The sequence below is a fragment of the Epargyreus clarus genome, unplaced genomic scaffold, assembly GCF_041222505.1.
Source record: "Epargyreus clarus isolate Ecla_fem2 unplaced genomic scaffold, WU_Ecla_fem_2.2 ptg000018l, whole genome shotgun sequence".
NCBI classification, from domain to species: domain Eukaryota; kingdom Metazoa; phylum Arthropoda; class Insecta; order Lepidoptera; family Hesperiidae; genus Epargyreus; species Epargyreus clarus.
In genome coordinates, this window is record NW_027332226.1 from 9,358,818 (window position 1) to 9,378,427 (window position 19,610).

General features: G+C 34.0%; 1 protein-coding gene across 3 annotated transcripts; it reads right to left on the minus strand.

The window, feature by feature from the left end:
- Nucleotides 1–80: 80 nt before the first annotated feature.
- LOC140749513 (uridine phosphorylase 1) lies at nucleotides 81–19,505 on the minus strand. 3 transcript variants are annotated; one of them, XM_073082588.1, is made up of 9 exons: nucleotides 15,617–15,810; nucleotides 14,354–14,568; nucleotides 12,341–12,464; nucleotides 10,930–11,091; nucleotides 7,896–8,081; nucleotides 7,212–7,350; nucleotides 5,140–5,333; nucleotides 4,794–4,867; nucleotides 81–3,561 (listed from the first exon to the last, which is right to left on the minus strand). In XM_073082588.1, exons 2-9 carry the CDS (start codon nucleotides 14,539–14,541, stop codon nucleotides 3,453–3,455), a joined length of 1,176 nt encoding a protein of 391 aa, XP_072938689.1. In that variant the 5' UTR covers nucleotides 14,542–14,568; nucleotides 15,617–15,810; the 3' UTR covers nucleotides 81–3,452. The 3 variants fall into 3 exon arrangements, with proteins under 3 accessions (XP_072938689.1, XP_072938690.1, XP_072938691.1); XM_073082589.1 differs by lacking the exons at nucleotides 14,354–14,568; nucleotides 15,617–15,810 and adding an exon at nucleotides 19,350–19,505; XM_073082590.1 differs by lacking the exon at nucleotides 14,354–14,568 and having other exon boundaries at nucleotides 15,617–15,811.
- Between the last annotated feature and the right edge of the window lie 105 nt (nucleotides 19,506–19,610).

Consider the following 19,610-nt stretch of genomic DNA (forward strand, 5'->3'; position numbering starts at 1 on the left):
TGTCGCCAATTTAAGTACCTACTTGGGTAGAAGGTACCGCACATACACAGACAGCTGTAGGTACAATAACAACAAAATCAAACCGTTCAAGTCAATTTTATTGGTGTATTAATTCTCTAAAGCTACTCTTAAACAACATAAACTTACTTCAAACACTTAAAGCAAACGCTTGATAACAGTTCGTGCATAGTAACAACAATTTACATGTGGAAGCACATTATCAATCAGACAACCAACTTTTCAGTTAGTTAAATTTGGTCCTTCTGTCACGAGGTATTATATACCGGCAGATATTATTAACGATGGCATCTCCCTTTAGAATTCAATCCAATATGATATGATGCTTCTCTTGGAAAAGTTATCCGAGTAGTCAATATTTCCAACACGAAAATAATAGAAACTAGTTCCGTTTGAAGGAACGAAAATCTTGAAAAGCTGCGGCACACAGAGAGTCTAGAGTTCATCGGAGTTCAGCAGAAGCAGTATCATCAATTTATCTCCATATCTATTGATCAACAACGTAAAGTTGTTGTTGTTGTTGTTGTTTCTGATCTGAGGAATTGAGAATGTTGCAATCTCTCTCTAATCAATTTCAGCATACATTATTGTATGTGTCCATGAAAATAACGTCAGGAGTTTTTATGGCCCACTCGATGGTAATGTGATGACGTGTTACAAGTGCGTCAAATTAATATCATACGTAATCATAAATCATTTCCGTTCCCATAAGAAGTAAATAAACGTATATTAAATACCTAATTAATATTGATCAACGGGGGATCTCACGCAGTTTGGGAAAGTTTAGGTAAGGTTACCTATCTAAGCTAGAGCAATAGGTATCTTATACCCCGCATCTTGAGTGAAATAGAGAGGAAGATGCCATTATCTGAATCTAATTGTAAGCCTTTATAATTTTGACAAAAACTGCTGAGAAAATTAAAGCTGTTTCTCGCATGCTAAATATATGAACAGCTTTAAGTTTGAAACAAGTTTTAGGTACCAACAGAAATGTAGGTTGTCTGTTGTTTATCGTGGTCCTTACGCTATATAACGGTATCACAATATAAATACAAATTTGCAACGTTATAATGTACAATATCTTGTCAAACAGCAATAATAACAGTGAACGAACTGGTAGGTATAATTATTTTATTAAGTCTAATCAATTAGGCAAGTATTTAAAAATTTATGTAAACTTTTCTTTTAAAAGAGCGCTCTGCTACGAAGCAAATAGAAGTAACAAGCTGAATGTTCTTCTGAAAAAGTAGTTATACTGACAAAATACACACACATTCTCACACATTCTTACGCAACGTAAAGTGTCACCACATTTACTTCACTACGCATTATCTATATTTTAAGTTATAATATCTTAAGCGTTAAAATAAATGATAATTTAAAAACATTTATATACCCAAGTATTAAAATCAGTAGCCTGGGTATTAATACGATTTGCCACTTTGATATAGAACAAAAAAAATGATTTAAAGGATTAAGACAGCTTGAATGCTGCCTTGTGTTTTATCCTTACACTAATAATAATAATCCTTACAAGCAGTCATTTAAATAAAATACGCAAAGAAAATATTTTATTTCTGATTACAAACAAAATACGCTGAAATATTGCCATTTCACTACTTAAATTTAACTTATATCAACATGTGCAGAAACTATGATTTCTAGTATTAGTATAAATAACCGTGATATACATACATCATATAACTTTTTAAACAACTAGATAGGTCCATATTTGATTACTTGGAACTTGTTCCTATAAACACAGCTGATGCTGAAAAGTTAGATAAGATTAAAAGCAGACTATTGAGTAAGTAAATATTATTTTAATACACTGTTAGAACAATTCCATCGAAATATAGTAGTTAGGTACTTTTAAAAGCAGCATGAACAAAATAGTTGTCGGTTATCTCAGGTGTAGCTCATATTAGAAAGCAACCGATCGAATAATCATAGCAGGCTACGTGTTTATCGCTTATTTATCTAATTTTACAACACTAAACTCACATTCATACTTCACATTAATACAGTTTCTTAAAACTCTTCATCAAGATGAAATATCAACTCTCGTCTGCAACATCACTCTGAAATTTTAATTAAATGCAATATACTTATAAAGTGGCAGATTCACGAAAATTTGATATTATGTTGCACTTAAACATATTTAGAAAATATTTTCTTGTTAGAAATATATATCACACAAAATAATATATTTCTAACGAATTAAGTTTTTATATTCGAAGACTGAAACATAATATGCGGCGATATAGAGCGTTCAGCGATATAAGAAGTTATAAATGGGACACAGTTCTCATACAGAATGGCATCAAGACATTTGAGATACTGAACCGTCCCAAAAAACGTTTTTTATAAAAAACTAATTGCCACAGTTTTAAAAAAGCTATATATTCGAAGCATATCAAACTTAAGCTGACATTCAGTCAAAATATTTGATTAGGTACATTTTGATTAACATTTTAATAGAACTGAATTATGAGTTAGGTATATCTTGAATTAAATATTATCATATATCATAGCATATTATCATAAAATAAGTAGGTACGAGTATATGAGCAGAATATCGAAATAGAGAGAGTTATTATAAATACAATTGTTTAAAAGTCATTTTCAAACCTAAAGATTCAAAATTTAGATATGTATAGGTAGGTACTGATATCATTTAAACTGTCATAAAATATTCTTTATCAATTTTAAAAACGATCAACGATTATTTCAGGAAAAATAATTCTAAAGAAATATTTCATTTCTTAAATATATATGAACCCACGCCTCGCGTTTTCATGTTGAATATCGATTAATTAGATAAGTTTTCAATAGCTATATCAGCTTATTACAGTTATAAAATCGATCAAAATATTCATTAATAATAGAAAACAACGGCTATTAAAATCAAATTGATTGTATCGATATCCACTTAATGAAAAGTTAGTTTAATCAACGAAGTATATCGTTATTCGGCGGCACCGGTGTGTCAACATTTGAACAACTTCATATACTTCCTACAATTCAATTATCATTTTAAACAGATCTATTTATCTGAACGTGTCTTACGCTGGCTTTAATAAATCAATCTATGCATTTTTCATACCAAAGATAAATTGATTATTAATAACGTGCATAGATCGATTTAAAATATTCGATTATTAAAATATAAATTGTGTAACGTAACTCGAAAAAATAGGTATATTATTAAACGAATATCGAAATTACTTAAATAATCACGTTGGCAGTGACAGAGAATTTCATTTGTTTTCTCCACTACACGATTGCTGTAACGCCTTAAAATTGCAAATCATTTACAACACAGCGATAGCCGTATAGATAAATTGATTTAGGAAATTAAAATTCACCTCCAAGTTAAATCGACTCGTTCATTGCAATGGTCTATTGTTAAATCAGAATATAAAAGTGGTCAGTTAGTCGTATGTTTCAGATTCTTGTTGCACCAATTTGAACCGACGCGGACTCTTCACGGCGATTGATCCGTGCCCATCCAACGACAACCGCCCTTTCATTTGAAGATACCTAAAACAAATTATTTTATAACATGTTAATATAAATATAGTAATATACCTACAGAAACCTTGTGGTAGTCTCGATTGTAGAATAACCACACATCGATATAAAGGAGATGTTTAATTTTCGGCCATCTCATGTACAGTATATCAAAAAAACGAGAAAGAATTGTAGAATTGAAGAAAATTACACATATATGTTTATAATCTAAGGTATTCCCGTTTAAAATTATTTAAAATAAGCATCCAGCTATTTTTATTTTTAGTACTTGTTGCTACCGTTATGGCTTCATACTCTTTAAATCATGAACCTATCTATTACGATTCCAAACAGTAATAATAATAGAGCCCTGTGACATACGGACAGATTCACAGACATCGGAGGCATAGTAGTAGGGTTCCATATTTTCCCTTGGGTACAGAATCCTAAAAAAAAACAAATTTCATTAACTAACACGTACGTACTACTTACTTTCTTAACGTCAGGATATGAGATCGTTTAAAAATACATTAATTGAAACTCAGTTTCAATCTCTATTTAGGACTTCATCATTTCACTGATAATGTTTTCTTTTATTTCTAATAGTCCGAACTCCGTCATGTATATTAATACGTAGTTTGTGAAATTTGCACCTATTCGCCTTGTATTTGGGCGAGTGAATCGTATGGGTACAATTTACCCCACAATGTGTGGTACAATTTACCAAATTATATTCATTATAAAAAAATTCACGGCATAACTACACTGTCAAAATTACAAAAAAAATGTAACTTAAATCTAACGGCAAATAATTTGAGTTATGTAGTTTTAGCTTACCCTTATCACGAGTTGTGTGCTTACGACAGAAGCCGAAAATTTGGATGAAGTATAACTAAAAAATATTTTTCTTACTCACACAAACAGTTCGCAGTAAATCCCATTTGCAAATAGCGGAATGGTGTGGAACTGCAAGGAGTCATACTTCCGTATTGTTATATTAGAAATAATTGCTTATTTAATAGGAAATACAGGAGTGGTACGATTAAACCGGCGGTACAATTACACCAACTCTACCAACACATATGTGTAGGTAGAGAGAGTATAATACTCTCTCCCTCTCCTGGGGTACCCAGATGAAAATAAGATAAAACTGAAGACCAGAATAATAGTAATGTTATGTAATACAATGATTTTTGTGTTATTTTGTGACTATGAATATGCGATTTATGTACAGGTAGACACTTATTAGATTTTGATCTTACCTCTTGATATGGCGACAAACTAATTTTGTCGGCCGCTGCTGCCACTCATCTAGCACTTCTTTAGGAGCAAGCACCTGTAAATAATGTTATATTCGGGTTAATAACATTAAAATTCCCTGCCAGCTTACCCCAAAACTCAGTATAGCCTCTTCATAAAGCCATCTTAACGCGAAAATCTCAATAAAATAGTATCAGATTTTTTTACTTCGATATTTTTACTTCTTAAAAATTTTTACTTCAATAATTCGCAAAGAAGTGTATGCCATGCAAATTACTGGTCGTATCAATACACATGAATTTTCTTACTTATAACTATATAACTTATATAATTATATATCGTAATTACCTGATCCCCTTTTAGCCTGTCAAGAAGTGTGACGCAAATCACAGCAGCTTTGATTCCCGCGTGGTGCGTGAGAGCCGCGAAAGCCAGAGACTCCATCTCGATGTTCACGACACCAGACTTATGGATGCTTTCCAGATACTCCATCTTGTCTGCCTCGGTGAAGTCGCAGAATGCGCCGTCCAAGCGACCTTGCCCTGTGATAATCATAAACTTAAGGATTGTGGTTTAAGGTAACGGAACTTTACAACATTAGGAGTTGATGTATTCTAGTTTAAAGGATGTAGATGGATGTGGATGGATGTAGATGGTTGAAGGTGGTAGAACCCTATTTGGTTCGACTCCGGCGGCACCACCGCCACACCTATTTCAACCTAATAACAGCAGTGTTAAGCGCTGCTGTGTTCCGGTTTGAAGGGTGTGGTAAGGGAGACATACTTTTCCGAGGCGTTCCAGCTTAGTCCTCAGGGGTAGCGGCGCATATGTGTCCAACCTCAGGTAGGAATATATAATCCTATCTGGGGTTGATTACAGATGTCCATGGGCGGCAGTAGCCACTTACCATCAGGTGGACTGCATGCTCGTCCGCTACTCTTATATTATAAAAAAAAAAAAAGATAGGGAGATGCACTCACAGAACTCTCACTGACTCAGTCCTCAAGGGTAGCATCTCATCTGTGACTGATTTGACTTCCAATCTGATGTTAATTACAGGAGTTTACAGCTACATCCATATTCTTAATAAAAAAAACTTCAAAATGTTTTTAAATGTTCCCATTGTTTGTTGCTTATAGAGGAAAACGTTGTTTACAAAAATAGAGTACATGCTCGGTGCATACCATACTCCTTATTTGTAAATGGTATTTAATCGTCTTAATGTTTATTGGAAGAAAATGATGAATTAAATCAATATTTATAGTTAGAACGACCTACACCACGTAACCAGTTTACATAGTCAACGGCAAACGGAAATGACTTTGCGATTTTTATTAAATGCGTCCAACATTTAGTTTACTTTATGATTTCCTTCATAACAAGGATAACTGTGTTGAATTAACATCGATATAAAAGGACTATGCGTAACAATGAATGAATGAAATGTCATTAACAAGTCTATCGCCTACACATCGCACATCGAGCTGTCTTATTATAGTGTTGCTAACGAGGTGTCCTGCACAAAGGACGAACGCCACACGACGTGATATTGTGACGGTACAAACGTGTTCAAAACAATACTGCCTTGTCAACCCATTACTGTCCCACTATTCCTAGATAAGGGCCTCCGCTTAGAGTTAGAAAAGATTAATTCAATTGTTTGATAGACAGCACTTTCTACTTGTATGTATGACTGTCTGCACTTGTACGTGTCGACGAATGGAGCATTTAATTTTCGATATTCATAATACTGACGTCTACGTATAAGTACATCTAATAATATAATGTAGAGTAATCCAACTAGACCTAAGTTATAACTTCCTAAATCAAATGTATGCCTTCTAAAGATCGATCGAGTCTATAAATAATAGGACGCTATTGAATAAATACCTACGCTGAATTAGATTTAGAACGGTAGAGCTGACCTAGTCTGAACAATTGATTAATAAGTATAACTTTTAAGCATATTTTAAAAGTAAAAGTTTTACACAGTATACTATGAAACCTGACTTAGCACTTTTACTAACATAGACATAACTGCAAGCCAACATCCGCTAACAGTTTCCTAGCAAAGATTTGTTTTTTTAAATACCGGATCATATTACAGTTGAGAGTAAGAGTTAAATTTATATTCATACGCAGCATGTCTTTAAGTTTTATGTGCTCCAGGACTAACGTAATTAATTCTACTCTCTTTTTAAGATATCTCTATAAAACAACCTATTACTGAATTTGGAAAATTTGATCCTCTTTCTTCCAAAAATAATTCCAGATGACAGAGAATAAGAGTTAATATTAGCGAATAACAAAGATTGGAAAATTTTATTCTCCGGTGAACCTGATTTTAAATTCAAGATCAGTATTTTTTTCGTTTAAATAAACATTGATTAAAAACATTTTAGAATAACTGGAAAACTTACCTTCATAAAAATCATAGGTACACATGGTTTTGCCTGTTACAGTATCGTATGGGTCTTCGGGGTCTGCCAACGCCTTCAACTCACGTGCCAGCCTTCGGTCCAGCTTAGCCGGTCGCTGCACATTCTTGCCTAACACGGTCTAAAACATAGTAAAGGTTACTCACTCCTAATAAAAAAAATGTAACCAATTTTTACAACTGAAATTGTCACTGTTGTCTATTCGCATGTTTGAAAAATATAAAGAAAAATGTAGTTTATAGAGCATTTACGAATGAAACGATATTTCTTCGCATTTTTTCTTCGATTTCGTCCCACTTAACTATTGTCTAAAATCTAACTATTATCTATGGTCTAAAATAACAATTTATTTATTATTTCTTATTTGGTGACTTAGAAGCAGTAGATAACGTAATAGAAATTGGGGATCATGGGTTGTTAACCTATTTCATACAGATGGCAATCCGATAAACTAAGGCCAGAAGGTCGCAATTTTCAATTACCTACTAGAAATCCAATCTTAATATTAGAATAAATCTTTACTGAATAATTATAAGTAATACTAATCTGTATTACCGACTAACTATTACAAGTAAAAAGGACTGCCGGATCCCGAACAGGAACTATATTTTTTCTCATTATACTAAATCCAGTTATATTTAAATTGCTTTATAAGTAAGTGCTTACCAGTTCTAACACATTCCTTAGGGCTCCATCCACGGCTTCATCTGAAATGACGACGGTGCCCCCCTCGTATCCGATGCCACCACAGGTTCCAATCCTGAAGAACACCGGGTCTCGCACCTTTGCGTGATACATCAGCTTTATAACTTCGTGGAGCAAAATGCCCACTGACGGGATACCCATGCCGTGCTAAAATAAAATAAGAAACACTTGCCTTTTAAGATTCACCAAAAATTACGTTCATAATTAGAGGGCAAAAAAATAAACGAACCTAAAAATGCACTGCTGTAAACGTCATATTATTAAACGCCATATTATTGATCGCGTGGTCCTTCAGTTAAAATAGGTAACGAAAAGTACTACTTCACCAAATTCCATATCAGTCTAATACAATATCAGAATAGCGTATAAACTATTCATTTATATAGGTAATCAATCATTTGGGATATTACAATTTCTTCGCTCCATCTTAGGTAGATATTATTATTATACGTAAGTAATTTAAGTAGTTTTTATTAAATTTTTAAAATTAACGTTGTTCTTTTACTTAAACTATCCTTAACCTACAGCCAAGACACACTAAAAGGCTTTTTTTATTACATAGGAGTAGCAGACTAGCATGTAGTCCACCTGATGGTAAGTGGCTACTGCCGCCCATGGACATCCGTCATCAACCCCAGATAGGATTAGATAGTCCTACCTGAGATCGGTCACAAATGCGCCGCTACCCCTGAAGACTGAGCTGGAACGCCTCGGATAAGTATGTCTCCCTTACCACACCATCCAAACCAGACCACAGCAGTGCTTAACACTGCTGTTATGAGGTAGAAATAGGTGTGGCGGTGGTGCCGCCGGAGTCGCACCACAATGAGTTCTACCACCTTCAAACTGATAAATTGTAACTATTGACTTCCAATTGACATTAAAAATACTACAATACATACTTATATAATGTAGGTATTAATTCTTAAATTATAGAAAGGAAATGATCATTTTATTCCATGTTATCCAACCGTGCCCCTACAGCGGCAGTGAGTTCAATTTATTTAGTTAATTTGTCTCAATTTAAATGGGTCACATGAATCGCATGATGCAACCGTAATAAATGCATGCAATCCACACACATGGGGGTCACGTGTTTGTCCAGGACTCTCGTGTATGGAAATCCGACGGATGATAATAAAATACTAATCAGCATCTTTTTATCTTACGAGGTTATTATTGTAACCATAGATTAGTACCTAAAGATTATTCACTCCTAACAAGAAAATGTACCCAGTTTTGAGAATTGAAATAGTTGCGTAAAAAAGTTTTGCCACGTCTCCGTGCTAAAATGTCCCTAAAATATTTGAAAAAAATATATATTTATTACGTAAATTACGTAATTATTAGGTAAATTAGTTATTTATTCATAAATTTTCTCTAAAAATGTTTTTATTTGTCAAGGATTCAAAAAAAGAACTTATTAAAATAAGCCGTTTGTGGCTTCATTCAATTTCAAGGCGGCGAAGTATCTTTACTAATCTATGATTGTAACAGTCTATTCCCTATCGCTTTATTAGGTCGAATACCTATGCATTAGATTCATAAATATTATTATCATTACTTACACATATTGTTTATGACATACCATCTTGAGGAAACACAAACTTCTTTCTGGATTTTGAATGAAGGCGGTACTTCATCGATAAAACCTTCCATTCAAAAACTAAGGCATAGATAGTTACAAAATTAACATAACTTACGGACACGGCAAAATACATACTCGTACCTACTTAAATCGCAATTGGGGACTCTACTAAAAAGTAATGTTATGATCAAGGAAGATCAAAATCTGTTACATAAAATTTCAGGCCCATCATTTACTCATAATGCTCCTAAATCAAAATTAAAATATTCGTAGCTTCATTATTTTTATTTAACAGTTTAATTGTATAATATTTATCAAACAGTACGCTACAGGCAGGTGTACCTATACATAATACATAACTCTACGTAATGTTATGTAGCCTGTACACGTATCGTCCATGAATATTATGTACTTAACTTTAGAAATCCTACATAGAAGTAACAAATCATATAATTCAATATCTTATATATAAAATTCTCGTGTCACAATGTTAGTTGCCGTACTCCTCCGAAACGGTTTTACCGATTTTCACCAAATTTTATATTTATATTCAGTAGGTCTGAGAATCGGCTACTATCTATTTTTCATACCCCTAAGTGATAAGGGTTGTACACCCTTAACACTTTTTTATTTTTATGGCAACACAACGTTTGCCGGGTCAGCTAGTACCATATAAATTCCATCATATAAACATGTAGGTATATACTTGGTAGTGTCAGTGCAAACTACAAAAACAGCTCTACCTCCAACAATGATTTGGTAATGATATTGCGGATAACGATTTCAAAACCCACGGTTAAACTTTCTTACGGGCGTACCCACTTCGGTTTTATTGACCTTAAGTCATAGGCGACACGAGAACATTAAGAATTTCAAGGCAAGTGACTGAAGCTGGAAGTAAATGTGCATAAACACAACAACTCAAAGACTCTTTTAGAGCAAGTATCTTTGGAACGATTGAAACATATTCGACTTTCGCGTCATTAAAAGTTAGAACTTTAGATGACGATTAGATAGGCGTTTTACCCCAAAATATTTTATTCCCTCGTAGACAGAGGTATGCCGGCCGAATTGTGAAGAGAAGATCGGCCTTTAATAAAAATCGTTGGTTTTAATTAAAGGGTGGCTTAATGGCTAGAAACATTAAACGAACAAACAACGGTGGTAGAACTCTTTATAATTCTACTGAAGGACCAACTGCCACTCCTGCCTAACTCTCTAACAGCAGCGTGAAAGGAGTAAGTACTTTTGAACTATATGTAGAAAGGTAACCGAATAGTAACAATATTGTAAGGCATTGCAGCCTATTCCACAGTGACAGCGCCCAAACTGACTGGCATTTTGTCGCATGTAGTCTGACAATGAAATGTGCATGGAATATGAGCTTCATAGTTAATGTAAACTTACGCTAATAGATAACACCGGTCCAACTTTATACATAGAGTATCGGTAGGAGAACTGGCTGATGTCCTGCAGCGTGGTACCGCAGGGCAGCTTGTGCCCGATCTCCGCCATGATGGTATACGCAAACTGTTCCATGCGTTTTGGTGTGCCGCCCATGCACACGAACTGAAATAAAAAGATGACAAATATTTTTAATCAATAGTGTATCTTACCACAGTCATGATCCTCGTCCTCGATCCTCGTTGGATTTGACAGATTATTATATATCGACGGAATGCAACATTCAGCCGTCATTCCGTTCCTTAAGTACCCACACCATTAAACCCTGGAAATCCACATATACCTACTAACGGTGACCATAAAGCTGACGGCTTCTTTGCACAAAAAATAACAAGGGAACGTCTCCAATTAAGTTTTGGTAACCATCGTTTATTTTATTTCTAATCTTTTTTGTTAATCAATTGTATACTTGAATGTGTAGTTATAACGCAAATATCAGATTTTTATGTAACATAAAAGTTTCAAGATCTTACAACATCAATATTAATTATTTATATGAACGTAACCAAAACATACTGGTTTATTCACAGGATATAAATAAATGTATCCTTACTTATAAAATAGTTTCTTCCCGCAAAGACAAAAAACGGGAAAAGAGATTAACGGAAAAATAGAAAAATAGGCCTAAATACTGTTCATTATAAATTTCCGGGTGGTAGCGCCGTGCGAAGTGACGCGTAACGTCATCTCCGTCCGGGTGGAAATGTTGAGAGAACTGACGCGTGGGATAAATGAAAAAATACTGTGTTTATATCGCGAGCCTACTAATGCAGTACGTGGTAAACTTAGATTAACAAGTTTCTCTGACTATATTGTATAATGGCTGTCGTAAACCTTTACGCCAACTCGGACCACACAGTCGCTTGAAAATAAATATAATTTCCCTGAATGTTTAATGGCAAGAAACGAACGACAAATTACTAATATGGCGTTGACCCAATTTGAAATTACGTTCTAGGGAAGTTCTAGGACCGCAAGAAATGGTTTTTGGAAAACCGGTGAGTCGCCGAGAGGGGACATGAGCAACGTGCGGTTCGCGGACCTCGCTTCGTCGACCAACCGCTACTGCAAACACTTCCTCTAACACTTTTATAAAATGACCAACTCATTTTACCTTGTATACCTACTGACATGCTTGTTGAATTACAAGAAACACCTTATTAGACGAGGCCCGGATTACGGCGGATTTACTTTTTTTTATAATTAATCTAACGATAAGGCAGACGGGCCACCTGATGGAAAGCAGTCACCATCGCCTATGGACATTTGCAACACCAGAGGAGTCGCCAATGTATCGCCGTCTTAAGCTCTATTACTATATTCTGTAATTATATTTAAAATATTCACTACTAACCTTGACATCGCCGAACATTTCCACGAGATCGTGGGATCCACTGCCGAGAGCCAAGTGATATAAAATATCTTGGTCCATAAGTTCGATGTTTGGGTTGCGGAGGCGCACTGTGCCATCGGGATACCTGCACAAGACATAATGAACTTAATAATTTAAAGTAACATTTTATTCATATTTATTTTATTTTATAAGTATACTCGTATATGTTTATTTAATCCGTTAATAGCGTATATTGAAAGCTGTATCGTATCTATTTACAATTTGTATCATCGACAACTGAATTAATTACCTATGAATAACTTATTTACGTCTGCTTCGTATAACCGCCCTCAATATTAATTTAAGCCTCTAATTTTAGCCGCCCTAGGCTTGGCTTGCCGTGCCCTTGATCAGACCCTCCAATACCTAAAGTCATATGTTTTTTGTTTTCATGTAATTGCACTCTTATTTTCTTACTTAGAGGATAGAACTTGAAGAACTTACGTATCAATAAGGAGTAATGAAGGTTTTAAAAATAACTAGAAATAACGAAGTCATTTGAGTAAATGACAAAGCCTTTATTGTAACACGGACCTTCATGCTCATTTAAAATAAATAACCGTGATCATGAACTCCTTTTAAACAGGTTAAGTAGGTAGGTAAGACCTAATCGCATAAAAATAAAATAAATTGCAATGTTTTCTGCAGTTCCAAAGCAACTTTTGTATGGCAATTTGTACGGTAGCAAAAGAAAATATTTTTATATCACGGCGTGCGTAAATTGACGTTTTACGCACGCTTCGCGTGCGCAAAACCCCCATTTCCGACCCCGTAATATAAAATTTTATACAACACGCGGACGAAAAATGTTTTTCTGACTCGTGTGATTGCAGTCCTCGCCTGCGGCTCGGCCTGCAAACTCACACTTGTCAGAAAAAAATTTTTCGTCCTCGTATTGTAATGTACTATTTTGAAACACTTTAAAATTATTTATCGTTTCAAGAAATTGCATTGTACATTTAGGTACCAACATTAGTATCTCATTAGTTTGAGTTTAGTCAGTTCGAGTGTATTGCAAATTTCCATACGCAAGTGGAAAATTATTTTATTTTTTAACAAACTCCGCAATATCCCAGTATATTTCAAGAATATTATTTTTTTCTATTATTTATGTGCCGCTACTGAATAATATCTTATTTCTTTTTTATGTAGTTATACGTAGTTATAAATTACCTACTTATAATATACCAGTAGGCCCGAGCCCCGATCACATTAAATATCGACTTAAGCGCCACCTATCGTGTCCAAAAGTTCTATATTTTAAACTAAGACCACGAATCAGACACACACAAAATTTCACTAAAATCGATTGAGGAGTTTTTGAGATTAGTTTGTACAATAATTTAAGATAAGATCTAAACATCGATAAAGGTCTATAATAATTATAGAAATACATAAACCTGTATATACTTAAAATCTTACAAAACCCGAGATCAAAGTAAGGATTGTTATTTACGCGTCCATATATTGTAATAACAAACTCATAATCTGGAAGCACGGCAGTGCTTCTGCCAAGTCGAGCCTTATATTTTACCACGCTAGCGCAAAAATCGAAATTCGTATCTAAATTTCAAAATAAATAGTGGAATTTAATACATATTCATGTGAGGCAATAAATATAGAATCGTACCTATTAATTTTTTTATACGTAAGTATGACTATTCATTTTCGCCTTAACGCTCAAGGATAATATGGCAGGAAGAAGGGAACCTACCTACATATTTGTGAATTCTTCGTAATGTTTACAAAGGATATGCACAAAGTTGACCAACCGGAATTCTAGGATTTTGGTAGCTTTACTCTTCTAAGAAGACGCTTTCTAAGAAGACGCCCACTAAGAAGACGTCATTCTAAGAAGACGCCCGTATTAAATTATGCGTCAATACTTTGTCAGAAATAAAGAAAATGTAATATTTAATTATTTTGTTTGATTATACGTCAAACCCAGTTTTAGATAAATTATAAGAAAAAAACCTAAGGTTGGTCTGATCCACTTCATCATCCTCAGAGTTGGGTTGAAACTGATCGTCGTTATCGAACACCTTCCGGTGTGGATGGTGATATCCATTACGGTGTTCCGTAGAAAACGGGTTATGGGTGTTATTGTTCCCATTATGGTGTTCCAGCCGCCCATTCAGCCCATGTCCATTGTCACGAAGCATGTTTTATCAACGGCGGTGAATAAAACTCTGGTAAAGAAGGAAAGAAATGTAAAAAAATACGTAAATAGTAAATCCACCACCGTAGCAATTAGTATTTCATGATAGCTGCCCGATTACTGAATAACGACTGAATAAACTTTGCATAATTGTTAATTTACATAAAGTGTAATATAAAATGTAAGTTCTTAAAAATATTTTAACAGATTCATACAAACATATCTTCATACGTAACATTTCACAAATTATTGCATAAATTTATCAATTGTTTATAAATTTAAAAACATCACTTAAACCTATCTGTTTAATTGCGATATAATAAATGTAATAACAAAAATATTGTTGATTATTATCGATCTGAATGACGGTCATACCAATCATATGAGCGAGTTTATCAAAGGTTACAGTCAGTTAACATCTGATTGTTTATAGTAGGTACAATATTTCAAGTGTTCGCATTGGTAAAATTATTAAACCGTTGTGATATTGTTGGCAAACAATAAATCAAGGTCGTGACGACTCTCGACGCAGCAGCATTCTTGCAGTAATAAAAGAAAAGGGTAATAGTTATCATGAAGCATAGCTGCTTAATTGATTTTTATTATTTATCTCACCTAGAGTTTTCCAACACTACTTCAATTGTAGTAGTCAAGGTTTATTAATGCTAGGAAATTGAAATCTATTTGGTTAAAGACATGGATTATACTTTTAATTAGCGTATTATACGAAATGTAAAAAATCGTACTGACGCACTGCATAGTTTAGTAGTGTTTGTTTATTATGCACTATATAATATATTTTGTCTCAAAACCATTTGCTAATATTTATGTATGCTTAAAACTGATCTTAAAAGCGCAAATAATATCAAAGACTTATGCAATAATTTCACGAAAGTTACAATCAGATTTACTCAAATCCCAGTGATCTCTCTCAAAACAGATTAAGAAAAAATAAACAATGTTACTTGATAACCTTAAATATAATTTTAAGCACTTATTAGTAACTCTACAAAGGTAGAGTTTACAAAATAGATTTTTGTAACGTTAAACAGACGTAATATAAATCATATAAATCTTACCTCGTATTAATCTCACAGAAAAACTAACACAGCACAATCAATACAAAATTAATTCTCACAGTATATGGACGCAAACGTAGTGATAGGTCAGCTTTGCGAAGCTGAATACTACTAAATAATAGTCGACGTCCGTCTGACTGGCATGATCGACTTGCGGCGTGCAGCTATGATTCAAACGTATGTAGCTCCGACTATCAATACGATCGTACGTAGAAACTGTACAAAATTATATGTGAAACTACTACACTGAAACTATACATATAGTGGTCGTAATGACGCTATGCTGAAATACGCATTATTAATTAGAATTGCTACGTAGGCATATTCTGTTTCCCAAAAGTTGCACTTGTGATTATATTCGCAGAATGATAACAATGGAAAAACCAATTATCGCAAACATTGTACTCAAATATGTTTAGATAGCAAGGGTACTCTAGAGAATTAAGTTCTTGCTCTAGGTACCTTCTTAGTACTTATTGCACGATCTAATCAAGTAAAAACACGTGCAGCGAATTATATATGACAGCGATGATTATACACACAGCGATATAATACACAGCGATGATTTTATATAGAGTCATTTAAATGAAGAAGCAAATTAAAGGTGCCAAAGGTTGATATGTAAACAAAATAGTATTATATGAACGTCTTGGAAGAAAAGTATATAAAACGTGAACGTAATGAACAAAAATCGATGGTCCTCATAATTCATTGAATAGGGATTAATTTAACGATAGAAAATATCGGTACTAGCGTGCAACAGCATCTAGAAATAAGATTATGAAGAGTCAAATTATTAAACAGATCCGTTGATGAAACAACGTCGAAATCTTCTAATCACGCCGTTACCTACTTTTTGTCATCTTCCTATTAAACTACAATGCAACGGTCGAGGTAGTAGAAGACCATTCAGGAATCATTACGGACATTGTACTTTTTAGTAAAGGCAAAGGGAAAAAATAACCTTAATGCCAACGTCAGGGCCAGAACGTACTTGGTACCTCCTAGGTCCAAGGTGCCTGGTAAATCATATGAAATCAAGTACTACGCTGCATGTACCTACCTATTGTCCATAGGGTGTAACTTTGATGTAACTAAAAACTCATGAGGTCAATTGCTACATGTGATTGACTTGGTAAATATTTAATTGCTGAAATATTCAACTATTTGTAACGAATATTATATCGAATATATAACCAATAGACCGTTATTTAAACATAACACATTAATTTCCGTAAAATCCTTCCCTACTAAAATTATAAATATAGGTAATTATATTAAATAAAATTACCTAAATTTAACAGAGTAGCGCACACAGGAAAAATCGTATCGGTGGGTATATTCCAAAAACATTTGACGATGGTAATACCCTTGTGGTTAAATTCCGGAGACACCACGGCCACACCCATTTTTATTCAATAACAGCGCTGTCAAGCGTTGCTGTGTTCTGGTTAGGAGGGTGTGGAAGGGACACATACTCTTCCTAGGTTTTCCAACGTAGTCCTCAGGAGTAGTAACACGTCTGTGGCCAATGTTTCGTAGGACTCTATCTTACCCGGAGTCCTGTCCATGGGCGGCAGTAGCCATATACAATTAGGTGGACTGGATAGTCTACTTAAGCTATTTTTATGTGTATATCTTCAAAAAATGTGGGTTTTAGCTAAGCATCAAATTTTATAAAATTCAATATATTTTATTAAAAGGTAGGTATAGTCCCACTTTGTTATTTGAAGGAACCAGGAAATGACATGAAACAATAAAAAAAGGAAATAGGTCTACTTTAATTTATTCAATCTGCAAATAGTATTTGAGAACACAAAATACCTTTTATTCAACGTGACACTATTTTACAACTTGCACACCCAAAAAATTAAGCTTTCAATCGTTTAATAAGAGTATTTAACTAAGTAGGTTAACATTAAAACGGGTCGAGAGTTCACCTACTTTTCGCTCGTGAATGCCACAATTATTATTGTTTACCGAAGCAGCAATGTCTTTTATTCGCTTTATGAATAATTCTAGCCAAGCTTTATTTTCCCTCGAAAGACGTTCTGCCCTTTTAAGATTAAGTGACCTACAAATGTAATTAAAACGTGTGCTAATTATTTATAGTGGTTTAATTTATACACATTTTTGTTATTTCGTTTCCTAAATCCATTTAAGATATGTCTTATCCATAGAAAAGAAAAGCAAGTAGAAGTGGTAAGTACGAGCGAATGTATCGGAACCGTTGTCCCCAAACTCACACTTGCGTTTTTCTTGTTACATATAACACTACTAAAGTAAATATCATTTTATTGGTCGTTTATAGTTACTCGAAACAATTCTAAAATATACAAAATTAATATGTAAAAACAACTTAGGCGCATATAATATTAAGGTTTATTTTGCTACAACATTTAAATTTAACGGTCATTTAGTATTTGAAAATGTAGTTCCACTACTTGACCATAGATGGCAGTGATTGGGCTTAATGCAATTATAGCCCTAAGCACATTAAACTTACGGACCAAACTTGCGTAATATTTCTGCTACTGGAATAGTGCAGGCGAAAGAGTTTATTTACGATAAAATTATCGATACTCATCAATCTAATGTGAATAATAAATCTATGGTATAAGATTAAAATTAAACAAGGTTTAATTATTAAGAACTGTAATAAAAATAACATAGGTACTGTACAACAATGGTAGGTTACGTGTCAAGATCGTACGTTTCGTGAGTAGAAGTCGTAAAAATCAATACACGAAATTTGTTTTAAAAATATATTATAAAAAAAATAGGTTAAAATGTTCAAGACTCTAAATATTACGTACTACGTAATTTACGTATTTTTGTACATAGATATATTTTGTAAATGAGATAAAGTAAATATATAAATGTTAAACATTTAGTAATTGGCCGCATCCTTAACAATTATATAGTATCTGTGTATTTCTCCTTACTAGTAGCACTCATAAATCCAAGCTATGGAAAAATATTGAGATATATCATGAGAGATGTGATATGTGAGTACACCTCAGTAGCTATTACGTAGTAGGTATTACGATACTTTTCGCCGCAAAACCCTAATTTTAGGTATAATTTTATTTTCTAATTAAAAATATTTTACCATTATAATAATGTATATTATAAAATATCGATAAGAAAACTTTGTACTTGCCCCTATCACTTATTGAGTAGCGTGGATTTTTCTAGATGTTTTGGTATGGTGAAATCAATTGAAAATAAACTTTATTTGAAAGCAGTAAGGTTGATTTTAGCATGACTATGTGGAAATTATAAATTTGATATTTTAAGATTTTAGGAAAAATAAAATAAAATTGTACTCAGTGATGGTACGAAACACCTCCGTTTTTAATTGTCTTCTTTCTGCTTTCATTTTTACATTCCTAAATAGCATAATATGTCTTAATAATTTATTTTATTGAATTTGACAAACATCTGTCTCGGACCAATGCTCAAACATGAGTAGACTCGTTTGAAGGCAAGTGAGAGTAACAACGCCTAGTAGTGGAAACCTCGCTACGCCTACTTTGCACTTCCACTTGTTTTTCTGTTCCATGGTCTTATCAGATTAACAAACGCTAAATATCATTACTTTAGTGACAAAGTAACGAGGCTCGGTCCACGTACTTTTAGTGATAAGCATTATCTCAAGTTTCAGTTACGTATAATACTTACGCGTATCATTCTGAAAGGATACAAAAAGTCTTAAACGTATCATACTTACTCGTCACGAAGCTCATCCTTGTCAAAAGACATCGTATTGGCACTCACTGACACTAATAGTCCCGAAACGCTGTTAGATAATATAATCCTATAACAATGTGATACTACGGGTCGATAAGCTCAGACAGTAAGCGCTACGCGGCTGTGCGGAGGCAACTACCGGAGATTTTCCGCCCAGGCTCGCCAGGGCGCGGACTTGCGTAGAAAAAGCTTGCGCACTGCGCGACGTCCCAACACCGCGCTTCACCGCGCTTCATCAACC